The sequence below is a fragment of the Porites lutea genome, chromosome 2, assembly GCF_958299795.1.
Source record: "Porites lutea chromosome 2, jaPorLute2.1, whole genome shotgun sequence".
Classification (NCBI taxonomy): Eukaryota; Metazoa; Cnidaria; class Anthozoa; order Scleractinia; family Poritidae; genus Porites; species Porites lutea.
The window spans coordinates 49,667,936-49,684,308 of NC_133202.1; the positions used below are offsets into that span (position 1 = coordinate 49,667,936).

General features: G+C 38.4%; 1 protein-coding gene across 1 annotated transcript; it reads left to right on the forward strand.

Moving 5' to 3' along the window:
* The first annotated feature begins 5,240 nt into the window (after positions 1 to 5,240).
* LOC140928924 (uncharacterized) lies at positions 5,241 to 7,653 on the forward strand. The gene is made up of 3 exons (XM_073378724.1): positions 5,241 to 5,623; positions 6,193 to 6,396; positions 7,299 to 7,653. Exons 1-3 carry the CDS (start codon positions 5,327 to 5,329, stop codon positions 7,623 to 7,625), a joined length of 828 nt encoding a protein of 275 aa, XP_073234825.1. The 5' UTR covers positions 5,241 to 5,326; the 3' UTR covers positions 7,626 to 7,653.
* Positions 7,654 to 16,373: the final 8,720 nt, after the last annotated feature.

A 16,373-nucleotide genomic window follows, 5' to 3' on the forward strand; every position in this document is an offset into this window, starting at 1 on the left:
GCACAAATTGGTCACTAAAAAGCCTGTGTTAGATTACAAGCTCGCAAAAATGTAAATTTTGAAAAACATGGCTGTCAAAACTCGGTTGCCATGGTAACGTTTATGTTGACGAACACGTCACGACGACTCTAAACTGTTCCCAGATAATTTTTAGGACAATTCGCTAAGCTTGGGGTCATAGCTTGAACGGTTATGAAATTATTCGACTTTTCCGTGAGGCCGAGGGAGGGTTCCAAAAGCCTCTCCGTCAGAATAGGGTCAATGAATCTCCGCAATAAGCACCTTTTTTATATCTGAGCTATATCCACGGCCTTTGCTTACGTAAACATTTGCATAGGACAATTCCGCATCTCAAAAGATGAACTGGTGACAACAGATTTTTTTCGTTATTCTGAAAGAACGCGGTGAAAACTTTCGTACAAAACAGCAAGACGAAAATTGCTTCTCACCAATCACAAGGATTTCCTCTCAATCGAAAAGCTCAAGTTTGTAAGATATTAACACTGATACTTCCTGCCGACTGCATGTTGAATAGAACCCAAGAATTTATTAATGGTTTACAGCAGATGCAGCATAGGCAGTAACTCACTATTTTTTTTTTTGGCCAAGGCAGCATTATTGTTGTTCTTGCTCTTTTGAAATATCGCAAAAATCCTAAATCTTCATACGTTCAAAGTTATATATTTATTTATATTTTTTCACACAACAGATTTAAGGATAGAAAATAATGTTAATAAAACTTAAAAAAAAAAAAAAAGAAAAAGAAAAAGTGTGGAGAGAAGAACTAAAAGAAAGTCGAAAGTTATGTGTGATAGGCCTTCGTGATCTACGGGCTAAATGTTGATTGCATCAAGTGAAGAGTATATGGTGTTTAAATGTATACTAACACCCTTATAGACTCTATTCTACAACTATATATACTTGTATAACCATTGGGTATCATGATCGTTCAGACAAAGGCGAGAAAGTAATAAAGCACTTATAAACGAAGAAAGATATCTTTGGTTCTAATGTTCACTTTTTTTTTCTAAACTAACAGTATAATCGTTATCTTGAAAACAGGAAATAGCATTGCATGCATATTGTAATGACAATTTATCGTGAAAGACGAGATGAAATGAAATGCCACAGGTTAGGTAAGCACAGTGTTAAAACTATGATCGTTTTTGCTTACATAGTAGCCTCAGAATGCTATAAGTGGACCTGTGTAGTTTTGTTAGTTCTTTCAAATGTAGTGTTCCAGTTGCCTTAGTGTTAGCCAATAACACAACAACTGATGCACATTTTTTGTCTGACCTCTCGTGTGACTTTCCCGACGTTACCGAGTGATGAAGACGATCTGTTAACTTCAACAGTCTCACAGATTCAAGTGCAATCCTCTGATAGGAATTGTTGGATTCTGTCCTTTTGCTTATCAAATAGTTTATTCTTGGGACAGTGCTGCAAATCTAAACCTGTAATTTTGGGATGCCTTTTGCTTTGAAAGCAGCACTTTCTTTGAAAAATATACCTTGCATCCCTCCCTCCCCCAACCTTGTACAATATCGAAACTTCGGTAACAATGTGGGTACAAGGATTCAATTTTGAATTTGAGGTGGGAAAGAGGATTGTCATGGGCCGTAAGCGCCTGATAAATGTAGATTCGGCCCAAGTCTCAAGTCCTCAGATGAAAGTGCATAAATGTACTAATACAAGTACATATACGCGAAAGACGCACTTAAAAGTCCATATCTGTTTTATTCACCTTCAAATAACCATAAGCCTGCAGTTGCCTTAGAAGTTTGGTTACGGCCGCGAGATCGAGTAAATTCAGGTGTTTAAGTTAATATATATACCACTTATCACCTCATTTTTCCTTTTGTTCATTTTTGTTAAGGGCTTATTACTTGATCTCATGGTCCCGTTTGTCTTTTCGGTTAAAAATTTATCATCTGTTCTTTGTGTCTTTTACAGGGACAGAAGCCATTGTGCCTAAAAGAAAGAGTTTGCTTGACAATTTGGCCGAAATTTGATCGCTCATTCAGTACTGCTCACAACGATCATGAAAAGGATGCGAAAATTTGCTATCCGTTTGGAACTTTGCACGAAAGCATGTTAAAACTATGTTCAAGACAGAGTATTTTTTTCTCACCCAAAGCTTTATAACATTCGTGTAAAAGTGACTCTAAAATTATTTCCCTTCTCTGACTGACGTCACTTGTGTATCGACATTAAACAGTATTTTCTTTCCATTCAAAAGAAATCCTACACTGAATGTAATAATTTAATTTGAATAAAAGCTGAATTTTCCTTTGTTTTACTTTTTGTTCTTTTTTAAACCTTCGATATTACATGCTTTACTAGCGAAAAGGTTCAAATATTGACACTGTTTAAAAGTCACATCAAGAACAAAGAAATAATCTAACTTTCAGTGCTACTAGTTTTGAAGCTTTAATTCATTTTCATTTCATTCCGTTAATTTACCCTTATTCGTTTTGAAGATAAATTATTACATAAACACTGAAGAGAGTGGCTCTCTAGTTGCGGCTATTTTGAGCTATTTCATCCGCGGTACTTGAACGGCGATCACATGATTGAATAAAATATCACCCGACAATAACTATAATACATCAACCTGTTAAAGAAAACAAGAGAATCTACAAGAACCCAACAGAAGAACAGAGGAGCAAAACCCAAAAAGATTAAAAGGAAATTGCACTCAAGACAGGTAAAGTTGGAAAAAGGCTGCTCGCAATTTTTTCTTTTCCTTTTTTTCAACTCTGCTTATTAGTAAATTTGTAGATTGACGTGTCTTCAAAACACTTGTGAATGCTTAGTAATAAGGATGTATTTATATTTGTTATATGGTGATGATGATTTTGCCCAGCCTGCAGGTTGTAGTTTAAGACGCATAGCAAACTCAGAAAATAATGCTGTGATGTAACTTAACCCTTTTATTACAAATTCGTTCTCGCCCAGTTGCGCCTGATATTCCGATGGAATAATATTTTGCGATTTAGTTCAAAGACTCGCCAACATAAAAAAAGAGCCGATTGTTTACATCTCAGCACGAAAAAGCCACAACCAGTTGTTAGTGGTAAAATATCGGTGTTTCTTGGTATTGCAGACGCCATTGTTGGTTCGTTTTGTTTGTAAAGCGTCTTTTCAAACTTATGTATTAGGTTATTTGATGATTGCACCCATGGGTTCGCAAAACCAAGAAACCATGGAACCTATGTGAAGATCAAAAGACGTATGCATTCCACCCCCCTCCCCCCTCCCCTTCAAAAAATACTTTCTTCTTTAATTTTGAATCTAGTATTAAGCCGTACAGTTCGAAAATGTTTCAAAAAAATGTCTCGTACCTGGCACGCTAAGTGAACAACAAAAAAAAAAAGGAAAAGGACTTTGTTTGTAGCAATCGGCTTTATTTTTTTCATCTTTTTGTTTTATTGTTTTCGATAAGACAGGCTTCTAATAGGCTTTAAAGAATGTATTCTATTGAAATAAACTTTTAGCGTAAGTACTCCGTTCATAGCAAAATTATTTCCACCAATAAAAAGAATTTAATTTTGATGTCAATTTGAATTCGGACCATATTCCATTATTGTATAATATCCACTTCATGTTTTATAATTACTTTGAGTCGCCTAGCGACATTCTAAGTTTGCCACTCTGTGAGCTTTGCTGCTTTCGTTCATTTCGTTCACGAAGAGGTGAGTGTTATGCCACATGTATGATTATTTTATTACAGTTTTTATTCAGTTCATTGACGAGCGGTTTCAGTTGTAGGTTTCTGATGTGCGCTTGATCCATTGTCGTAAGCCCTTTAGTCGAATGTCTTGGATAAAGCTGATTTGAGCCCTTTCGTCTCGAAACGTCGAGGACTGCAAAGCAAACGAATAAGCGCTTTCTGACAATTCTGAGATTATTAAGGCAGTAAATGACTTCCTTCCTCCTCAGTTATTTTTTTGGTCTTGATCTTTTCAGAGCATTTCAAACCTAAAGTAACTTGCAGTTGTAAAGGCTTGCTTCCGCGGTTTACTTGCTGATGCACGTTGCTCATTTAAAGCACTCGCACCAATATCTAACTTAAGACCTACTTTTTAACCAAGTATGCATATATAGGTGAACATTACGGGCCAGAAGTAACAACACCAGTAATAATCGTAATAAAATTGATAGTTTACTGCTTGTTTGGTGCTAAATTAACATGTGAATATGATCAAATGCGCCTGACATTTATCTCTAACCTACATGTATATCCAGACAGATAGTCAAAGCAGACAAAGTGTTCTACTTTTTCTCTCTTTTTACAGCAAGCCGCTGGTCAAAACTACAGTTGTCTCACGAAAAATATGATGACGAGGGATTCTGATTAAAATGATAAAGTTTAAGTCTGGAAAATGCATGCTCACGTGTGTTGGTTCTGCGATACTCTTGCTTACGGCCATTTATCCTTGGATCCAAGATCATGAAGATGTTGAGTGGACGGCTCCTTCGTTTTCTACTAATTCTCCTTCGAATATCTCAGATGCAGGTAAGCCACTTAATAAAAAGGAATAAACACTGCACGAAAAATTGGATTTACACAAATCTACTCCGTGCAAATATATGTTGCAAAAAAGTGCAAACTAGGGGGAAATTAAAAGCAAAGATGCATGGTAAATACCGCATTTGCTTTCCAGTTTACCATCTTTGCTCTTTATTTAACCTTAGTTTGCACTTTTTTGCACCAAATTTACACTGAGTAAATTTGGTGTAAATCCAATTTTTCGTGCAGTGGAAACGACACAAAACAAACTACAAACGCAGTATTTACGAAGGATCGGGGTTTAAAAATTTCATCGGATTGTAATTAATTGCCACTAATTAATGACAATTATTATTATTCATTCAAAATATTTCCCCAATTCTGATTGGCTAAAGCAAACGCATAAATCACCATAACCAGTTACTGATGACCAAATTTGAAAGAATTTTGTGTTTAACGAGGAAATGACGTCAAAAATGCAGCCCACTACAGGTTAAGGCACCGTTACCGAGAAGACCTGGGGACGAGGTTGAGTTGTTTTGGTTGTGAAAAAAAAAAATGGCGGACATCGAAGGCCTTGGTGGATAACACCCTCCTCGATCTGCTTAATTCTTCATATCCTACTCAGCCTAATTCATTAATTGCAAATTTATTTATTTGTTTATACCACTTAAAATTTCTATTATTCTCCCAAACATCACATGTAACCTTTCGGTCTGCTCAGTAACATGGAACCATAACTGCATTCCTGGAAGCCTTCCAGATAATGAACTGAAGCTTTATGAGCTGTACGAAGGAGTGGAAACCTTCCTTATGTTCATTGGATATCCGAGAAGTTCGCACAGCCTTATGGGAGCAATCTTGGACGCACATCCACACATAGTAATTCCACATGAATATCACATAGTTAATCGATGGAGTATTTACCAGGACGAAGCACTTATAAATACTGGCATGCAAAAATACCTTCTCTTCTATAATCTTCACTCACTTTCAACTTGGCAAGCCGTTTTTGGCAATCGAGCAAAGAAACCTGTTTTCCTTGATGATGGAATCTATTCTTACAATGTACCAGGTGCATGGCAGGGAACTTTCAGCGGCAAAATTAAAGTAAGCACAAATGCTTTTATTTTTTACCTTTTTTCCAGTTTTGATAAAAAGTCTTGTTTTTATAAGTTACGAAATATCATTAACTAGAGGTATTTTCAAGACATACAAAAAAAAAACCCGCGTGTAAGAGCCAAGTGGTTCAAGAACCATCTGGCGAAAAATTGATTCCAAAAAATATAAGAACCTGTTAAGCCAAGCAAGATAAACAGATTCTTATGTGTCGATTATTTATTTATTTTATTTCGTTTTGTATTATAAAGCTCTTGCTGTAGAGATAACGCCTGAAATAGATTCTGTATCAGTTTAGTTGGCTTATTTTATACAATGCAGCTGATGAATAATGAATACGCTATGTTTGATGACCAAACCCAAATCTCTCTCTTTTTCTAGTAATCAACAACTATATCACCTTGTTCATAGAAATTAATTCTACTTTAAAGCCTTAATTGCCAATAACTACACCAAAATACAAGAACCTATATTTTTGTGCAGTCTTCAAAAAATGTAGGTTTGACTACACGTGGATTTGACTGAAACGTACAATTAATGAAATAGTTTAATTACTTTAGGTTATTGGTGACAAAAAAGGAGGTGGAACTACCATGGAACTATTTGAAAAACCGCACAAGTTTCATACTCTAAAAGAAATCAACAAAACCGTTGGGATTCCCATGAAGTTCATTCACGTTGTAAGAAATCCTTTTGATGTTATCTCGACTTGGGTTCTGAGACTTTTTAATTCAAGACTTCGAGTCAACGATGGAATAACTAAGGTAAAAGAGAAACGTTTGATAGCAATCAAGAGAGGATAGAACATAAGCTAGTGGATTTCATATAGTATAGGCCTTAGCTTATAACTCTACAGATAAATTTCTCATGGATTATTTGAGATCAATTAAGATTCACGTTTTAAAACCTGAAAGCAGCTGATCATAGAGTAATTAATCTGTTACTATCTGCCGTTGATTTCAGAAAAAAAAGGTACCTTCCTTACATAATTCCAGCCGGTTATAGCTTCTGAACTGGCTGCACAACATGCAGCAAACATCAAGGTCAAAGGTCACTGTAAGTTTGTTGGTCTCTCTTTTCCTGCTACAACGGAGGCCAAAAATCCTGCAAAAATCCAATTGCAGTTATTGAAAACCTTCCTTTAAATAGCGGCAAAAGATCAAATATGCAAAGAACGTAACATAGTATCCACCTTTGCAATAGTTCGGATGCATCTAACGGCCCTACCCTCCCCCTTCAAGCTATGTTGGGATAGACAAACACTTTTCAGGACCGGGTAAAGTGGACAGGGTGTGCAAAATACAACATTGCTTGGGGGTAAGGAAGGAAGGGAGACAGTTTAAGTCGTATCGTGTTAAGTGCCCCACGACGTTTGACCTCCATTACAGGGGGGATCTCTCAGAAGGATTATATGACCTGCCCGGTTGTTCAAACATTGGATAGCGCTCATTATCAATCGGATAATTATTAGGGAAACGCGCTACCCACTGAATAGGAATTTATCTGGTGAATATAATAGCGGTATCCTCCTTTGAAAAACTGGGGCCAGATCTCATTCCTTCCTTTCGGCCGTAAGAGACCTTTGCTAGCGCTGAGGGGAAATCCTCCTTCTTATCAACTTTCATTTTGGGAAGTTGAGCTATTTTCTCTTTTTTCTATGAATTAGATCAACAAACCTCAGGCTCTGGACAAGTTCATTACCTCATACTTCCAGTTAACTGACACCAATGAGAGAATCAAGCAACTTTACGGAAATGCTGTTTTAGATGTCGTGAGCGACGAGCTGTTGTTTAAGCCAATGGAAACCTTGCAAACGATATGCGGTTTCCTTAGCGTTTCGTGTGAAGAACACTACCTTGCTCAAGTGGAAAGGATACTCTATAAGAAGCCTTCTGATACAAGAAACACAGTTGTATGGACTAAGGAGCAGAAAGACAGAGTTCACACGGAAATGCAGAAATATTCTTTTTTGCGTCAATTTACCTTTGACTGAAATAATATAAGACTGTTTAGTTCGTTGTCATTAGTTCAGCTCTTGGGATCCAAAATCCCGCTGACGATTGGAATTCAAAATTCGAGTTCTACGACAACGAATCCTGAATCCAGTACCTGGAGTCCGGAATTCACAGCGTGTACAGCTGTTACACTGTTTGGCTAGCATTACTTGTAAAATACATGGCGGTCACTTTCTCTCTCTTGATTGGTTTGGTTTGTGTTTCATTCAGTTGACTTGTTGAAGACAGACAGCGGTTTCCTGCTAATCAAGACACTAAACGCAAAGAACACATGTAAAGGATCATTGGTTTTCTTTCAGGTTCTTTTATTGAGACACAACAATAGCTACATGGTATTTACAGTAGTATGTATACTTTTATTCTGTTGTACGACACCCGGCGTCACCCTGTCTTTGAGCGAAGCACGCAGTGTTGTGTCGTAATCGTGAAGCAATAACCTAACGATAACTTTGTTATTTTCCCGAAGAGAATTAGTGCTGTGCGATGGAAGTATTAAGAGCGCAACCCTTTCTTAACTACTATTATCATTATTTCCGATAAAGATCAGCACAATTAAGCAGTTGCGTTAGAAAATCCTTCACTCTTACCGCTGGTAAACACAATTCTACGTTGAATGCTTCGCTCAGCTTTTACAATTGTGCGTATATTGACACATAAATCCTAACGGGCCCGTTTTTGAATATCACTATCACACTATATTACTTACAGAAGATTATAATAGACTTTCCCACCTTCTTGCTTGCTTTACATAATTGATTATTTAGAGGTATTAATTTACTAAATAAATTAATTCTGAATGAAATAAATGATTACACAATTACATAATAAATTAATTAATTACCTGTTTGCGTAATGCTTATTAAAGCTTTGGTTATTTTGCCGAGTACCGACATGGGAAACTTAAATTTGTCAGCGTCCGAGGCAGAACTAGCAAACACAGCGCAGAGTGAAATAGAGTGATGGCCGAGTTTTAAGAAGAAATAAAAGCGCAAATATAGGGTAGGAAATTATGATGGGGGTATATTAGATGGGGTAGAGCAAGTTTTGCATATTGCTAAAGCTGCTCTACTGATTTCCATCCTTTTTATCGCCATTATGCTCGCTTTGTTTGGTATGCTATGTTTTGTTATGTTCAGGGTACCTTTAGACCCTTTGCCAGGATCTACCCAGCCCAGAGTAGCTGAGTCTATCCCGTTAATCCATGCAGCGTTTTGATCTTCTCACGGCAATTGTGCAAAATGATGGCGGTCGTGGACTCGGCAGTCAGTGGTAACCGAAGCTTTTCGTAAGGCACAGTTTTTGTGTTTTCAACTTTCCCTTCCTACATCATGTGCCGTAAAACCTATACTTAGACTAACCCTCGGACGTTCTTTGGGGGGGGGGGGGGTTCTGATTTTTTTTCCCTAGACGATAAACATCAGCACCTGAAGTTTTTTGTAGTGGGGGCATTTTGAGAAACGTTTGGTGATGGTCAGTTACTATGGTTATGACGTCATAAGCAGCAGGTGGTCAAGCCATTTTTGAGTGAAAATGCATGTTTCTTAAACTTTTTTCAACAAGTTAAACTTCTGGACAAAATGATGCAAAGTAATTGTTTATGATTGTGTTATTTTACAAGTCAAGCGCAAAAAATTATTAATTCTCACTGTTTTTACCTAATTTCTAATTTTTACTAAAATCCAAGATTGCGACCATGTTTGGTGACGTCTCATACCTCTAGCAGCGCCACCACCCATAACTGATTTACCTCATCTTGTAGAGAAGATCAAAGGCTTTCCACTGAAGGCAAAATCGTTTCGAACACTGCAACATATAAAAAAACTCAAGAGGGGGTAAATCAACCTCCTCCTCCCCCCCCCCCCCCCCCTTGTAACACGGTGGGAGTATGACTTTGCGTGTATGTCCAAGGGTTAAGAAGAATAAAATTATCTGCGAAAAGCATTTCGTCGTTATATACGCTGGTTGTTAACTCTAAAACGTATTTACACTATGTACAATTTGATTTGCAAGTTAAGCTTTATATACATTGTATAAACATGAAGATTATGCAAACTTTACAATTACATCATGGGAAACAATCTGCATACAAACTTTGCGGCAGCCAGTGATGCCTCTTTCTAAACCATCAAGCACGAAGCTAATTCTTTGTCTCAAGTGGCAAATGGAGAAGCGTTGACACAAAAACCTTCATATATCTACACCACAAAAACCGTTTGTGTAACCTTCAAAATTCGGAATAATCAACAGTTACACTAGCAGTACTAGTTGTGATTGCACTATTGCATTGTTACACACGTTATTTACAACAATTTGTACGCAAAGGGAATGTGCAGACTTAAAAGTTAGTTAATTTTAATCTTGTGAGGTGACTACGTAGGATAGCTCCTTACCATAAATAAACTTTTTGTTGCTTTGGATATTTTGGTATAATATATTATTTCATCATGATAAATATTGCCAGGTTTCTTTATCAAACATGATATTTTAAGAATATTTTCCTTCTAGTTTGTTGGTTAAAACATTTTGGTTTGAAAAATGTCGTCGTCGGTTCTTGCCATAAGCAAATAAATTTTTTCTGTAGTTCTCGGGGCTACTTGCCTGGTAAGTATCACTGTCATAACTGTAATTTTAACAAACCTTCAAAATGGGAAACGCGGTCCTGTCAGAATACTTTTCACTTTAAATGTGGGTAATCATGTTCAAATTGGCTATGTACAGCCATAAAAGTAGAAGACAGCATTTTACGGAATCTTTCATATTTGCAAGGATCATACGATTTTTATATCGTTGACCTATACATCAATTAAGAAAACGCAAATACATGTAAATTTAGAAAACGTTTCAGGGAATATTTGCCGTTATAAACTACATTTGCTACTATATATTATTGATATGTTTTCTACTTTCACTCTAAGAAGGGACCTAAGATAAAATGATTATGCGATGGTTTAGACGTAAAGTACTATCCTCGTCGGCTTTTCGACCTCACCAGGGGAAACTAAAGGCTCAGCTAGGCGCCATTGAGACATTCAAGGTACAGTTATGTTCCATTTTAAGCCATCGCGATTTGATTAAGGTTTGGAGCAGGAGATCTTGCAAATAGCCTCTTTACAAAGGCGCAAAAGTCTTTCATTTGAGTGAGATAAAGTATGAAGTTGACCGCAGGATTTGTCATCGCTAAAGTCGCACCTACAGCTCGAATAACATAATCGGTTTCATAATGGAGTTTTCCTTTGGTAACATTGTTATAGATTACCTGACATACATAAAACAAGTAAGGAAGGATAAATGCAAATGTAATTGCAACTAGAATACTTGTACTGCGAACTGCTGCGGCTCTTACTTTCAATTTGATGCCATTGTCTCGCTGCACGTCAACTGACTTCCTGTATATTCGCCTCCAAACAGTTTTTATAAGCGAGATGTTTATTATGATCATAAGGACCATTGGCAGAATAATTTGTAAAATTACGAAGATGGAGTATATCAGCCTGGAAGGCAAGTAATGGTTATTGTATCTACAAATAACAGTGTAATGTGTATCATTAACACTATATCGTACCCCATCGAAAGTTGCAGCAGGAAAATACACAATAAGGCACCCTTCTAACCAAGCAAACAGAACCAACTTTTTAACAGTCGAAAACTTAAGCGTTCGTGGGGCAGAGCAGGTTGACAGATACTTCTCAATACTTATAACTAACAAATTACTCATTGTGATAGTGGGAAACAGGATTATAAAGTACATTGTTGCCTTACAACCCCAACCTGACTGAATAGAATGTGAATCAGAAAGGAGGGAGATTACTGCAACTGGAACTGAAATGAGTGATGAAAGAATATCAGATGTAGCTAGACTCTTAATATAAAAATTAAAATTCTTCTGGAAAGAAATCCCTCTTAGAAAAGAGTTGGTTACTTTCTTGGTTTTCATGAAGTACAGGACGAGAACACTCCCGACAAGTCCAAATATTGCCACAGTTACCAGGAATACAGATATTGTAATTCTGATTGAAGACTTGATGGCGTCGCCACTGGACATGAACATGCTACTGTTAACAACTGTTTCTTTGCCCGCTGTAGTGACTGTGTAAGGTAATAATCTGGATGAAAAATGTGATCTGTTCATCATGCCCATTTCATCAAGAGCCGCGCAATCTGTAATTAAAAAAAGACAAGCGGAAATATTGTTAACAACAATTTGAGACTGATTACTTACAAGTGATCAAAGCGTCATTGAGATATATATTGGGGACCACCGCTCTACTTCTTCTTCTTCTTTGCTGGATCGCTTTAGTTTTCACCCGTGCTTCATTATGAACGCTTGTATCAGGCCACCCATTTCGAGTTCCAAAGTCCCCCACTTTCAGAATGAGGCCCAGAGAGTAAACCTTTACGATGAAAATAAGAATGCCGTAAATCCTCTATTAAGCTCCCCCTGTGGCTTATTCAGTTCATACACATTTGAGCAAACGCGATGTTATCATTTCTCCATAAAGAACTAGAATGCAAGGTGGAAAAGCTCAAGTACAAAAAGTTAGAGGTCATGCAGCCAAGGATCAGAAACAAATCCGAACTTCCAGCTGGTGAATAAACCATCCTGGATCAGTCCACATGTAGTGTTACATATGGGATTGATTAATACAGAATTATCATTCATTAGTAAAGAATGATAAGGGAGAGGGAATGGGGGAGCTTAAAAGAGAGGGGTGTCGAGGAATCGACTATCAAACGCAAACACTGTCCTCAGCGCAAAACACATGTTCTTGTCCCATTGTCACGTTTTGATGTCAATCAAAAAAAAAAAAACCGGACGCGGGGGCACATTCCCGCGCCTAGAGTCAAGACGATTTACAGTTTCTAGACCTAGGTCTCCGCTTCCTCTAAGAAACACAGTTTTGTGATTGGTCTCTTGCACTCCACGTATTGAGTACGCACTGTGACTGCTCGGACCATTCCATTTTGTCCAGGATGAGTAGTCACAATCCTACCCAAAGGCAATATTCCTAGTGGCTGGTTCGGTTCTGCAACAAGCACTAGGTCTCTTTCCTTCAGATCTTTCTCTTCTCTCTCCACTTCTTCCTCTGTATAAGACTAGGGATATACTCCTTGATAAACCGCTTCCAAAAAGAAGTTGACAAACGCATGAGACTGTCGCAATAGTTTCGATGAGTTGATTTCTCTCACACTAACATCAGTCCTTCATTACTCGGATTTGCTCGCACAAGCGGGAAATGATTTGGCCTCAGCGCTTCTATATCACCCGCATCGCTTGAGACGTGTGGTGGGACGACTGTCCAGTATCCCTTCTACTTCCACCAGAGCAGTTCTAAGCGCCTCTTTAGCAACGATCCTATTTTGCAACACAGACTTCAAGGTTTTCTTTGTATACTCCATTAACCTGCCCAACGCGCCACCGAAGTGGGGTGCACCTGGCGGTTGGAAATTCCACTCAATCTCCTTTAGTGCACAAACGTTTTGTACTTACTCTTCATTCACTTGCTTAAGACATTTCAACAGTTCATTATTTGCCCCAACAAAGTTAGTTCCATTATCGCTGTATATTCTTTATTGTCTCCCACGCCGCGCAATGAACCTCTTCAAAGCCATAGTAAAATGATCCGTTGATAGATTGTCCACCAGTTCAGGATGGCAAGCTCTAGTAGCCATGCAAACAAACAAACAACCGTACACTTTAACTTCACGTTTTCTTCGTATTGATCAAAGAGTTGAGCTTGCTCTCATGGCGTTTCTCGGCTTCATCAAAAATGCGTGACCACGGCTCTAACTGCTCTGTTTCTTCTTTGGAAGACTCCGTTCCTTGGCTAGAGACTGCGCTTTCTTCATTGTCTTCGTAATTTTCAGCAGCTTGTTGAAGAAAGCTGTAATGATGGTTACTGTTCCACATTTTTGTTTTGAACCTCAAGCGTTCTGATAGGAAACTAAACTTCAGCAAGTAACGCGTCTCTTTTATAGAAAATTGGTGAAGGCGGGGTTACTAAGCGTTCTACTTTGTAAATAATAATCGATCTTACATCGACCCCATATCGACCCTACATCGACCATACATCGATCCCAACATTGACCCCACATCGACCCTACATCAACCCTGCATCGGCCCTACATCGACCCCACATCGACCCACACTCAACTCCTATTTCAACCCAGCTTCGCAGTAACTGAGCTATATTCCACCATCACCACCTCCTCATTTTTACGGTTTTTCTATCAGATAAGTTATTTAGAAGATCAGACGGGCCAAAGCAAGGCTAAAAAGGCCAAACGAAGATCAAAAGGGCCAAAACCAGGACAAAAAGGGACAAAAAAGACTATCGGGCCAAGTTCCGTAATACCTTCTCTTCAATCTACGTATCTTTAGGAAATTCTCTAGCCAGCTCCGCTACATCTATACAACTGGGACAACTTTACTCTTCTACAGTGTCTCCTGGTCTCTTGCTATCCAAGTAATGATGACAATCTTGACAGAGCGTTATATATCGAAGAGCTAAACATTGATAGTTTAATTCGTCACACTTCTTTTCTTTCTGACGCAATTGACGTTGCGTGTTTTCCACTGACCCCTCTTTCTCTCTTAACATCATGACCCAATTGCGTAAAATTCGAGAGGTGGCCATCAGTGAACAGTTTCTTGACCGTCTTTTTTTTTCTTGCTACTTGATCATTAATAACAATAATACTAAACAAGTGCAATAAATAACATAATCTGAAATTTGAAATACCAATTACTAAAGTCAGATCAAGTCTTTTTAATTAGGCAATGTTTTTTGTGATTACACTTAGTAAAGATGATGATGATCCAATATTGAGAGCTAATGCGTGACTAGCAACGAGCGACACCCACGCGTGTGTATGAGAAAAAGAGACATACGACTAAAAATGGTCCGTTTGTCTCTTTTGTCCTTTTCGGCCTGTTTTTGACTAATTTTCCCGGGTTTTGGCCTTTGTGACACTCTATATAACCTGACTATTTGCGAAATAGATGTCATTTGTGTTCAGCCATCGAACTGTCAACATGGTTTACAAGAGGGTTTGCAGAAACTGTCCGATTTCATCGTGCAGGGCGAAGTACCTTATTGTCAGATTAGCTAACCATCTCGCGGATCTTCATCAGTTAGACCACATACGGCACACTCGGTTTGACAATTTTAATGAACGCTGGAAGCATTTTCTCAAGAAATTGATGTAGCTTGACTTGTGGCTCACCTGGGCTCCCTGTGGCAGGCGGACTGCATATAGTATTTTCGCCTCGAGGCTTTCTTGTCTCCGGTTTTGCATTTGGCTTAATTTCTTCACTCGTTATCATCGCCTTCTTCAACGCCTGGAACGGTTAAGGATCCTTTACCAACGGGATGTTTATCATCAACAACAGTCTGAGTGTTTGAAGTAGAGTTCAGATGTAATCGTGAAACACGATCCTCTACACTTTCAACAGGTCATCCGGCAAAATTTATATCGTCAATATCTCCATGATTAGAATCCTCAATAGCAAGGGCATCTTCGTAGGCCACTTCAAATTTCGTTTTTTTTCAACTCTCCTTTTAAGTTGTAGCAGCTCGGTACGTCGTTCCGCCTCGGAACGCAGTAGCCTGATTTCTTCTTCGCACTTTTGCTTGGCTATTTTTAACTCAAGGGCGAGTTTCTCTACTTGAAGGTTCTTTCTCAGAATTGAGCTTTTACTTGCTTTGGACGTACTGGTAGACTCACTGGCTGGAAATAACTTCAATGTTTGGCCTCTTTTTCCCCTGAAAATGGGGGCTTATTAGAGAGAAGGGGGGCTCATTTAAGAGGAGGGACTTAATAGAGGATTTACGGTAATCAAAGTGTTATTCTACGCTTACCTCCTGAGTTACTCGAAAATGTCCTTTTGCGTGATTTGGTGGGCGATAGGTACTCCGGCCTGTTTATAAGGTATACGTGCAACCTGTGTTAAGTAATATGGAAACAGTATCAAGTTTAAAATAGTAACCTTAAGGAGAGGGGAAGTGTGACGTCACGTTACCATGGTAGCAAAATTTCTGGATCACAACAATAGGGAGCTTAAGCAACGACGATGGCGACGGCAACGAAAACGCAGAAAAATTGTAGGTTTAGTAGCAAAAAAACAACTTTGAACCTGCATCACGCTTTTTTTTTCTGTTGTTGGACGACTGCGACATAACCTGAGATCAGGCCCGATTTTAGCGGTTCTCATACAATCTCTCTAACGGCTACCGCTAAAATTGGGCCTGATACAAACTCTCTCACAAGTTTAAATTTGTGCTCACTGCGGCCAGATTTTGGCCGCAAGGATGATTGGCTGTTAGAACAATGCCACAAGATCTGATTGGCTGTTGGAATCAACGGAAGTTGAAAGCGCTTATTCCTCGCGTGATTGTTTTCGCGAGGATCGATATTGCTGTCTTTTTTATTGTTTTATGGTCTTATAGTAGGGAAATATGCCTTAATATGTGCCATGGAAATTCAGAAAATTCAGGTGGTTGTTCATATCTTCTCAGAATTTGCTTTATTTACGGAACTAATGTGAGTGTATCGCAGAGTTGAATCTCTCTGCAAGTTGTTGACCGCGTACAATATGTAATATGCCTTTTGATTCAAAAGGAAAGGAGTGCAAATCAAAATACTGTCCATCTTAAAACTGTTTTAATTTAAAAGTTTAGCCGGAAATGACTTCTCTGAACCGGGGTACGCGAGCGGAGGCTCACTGC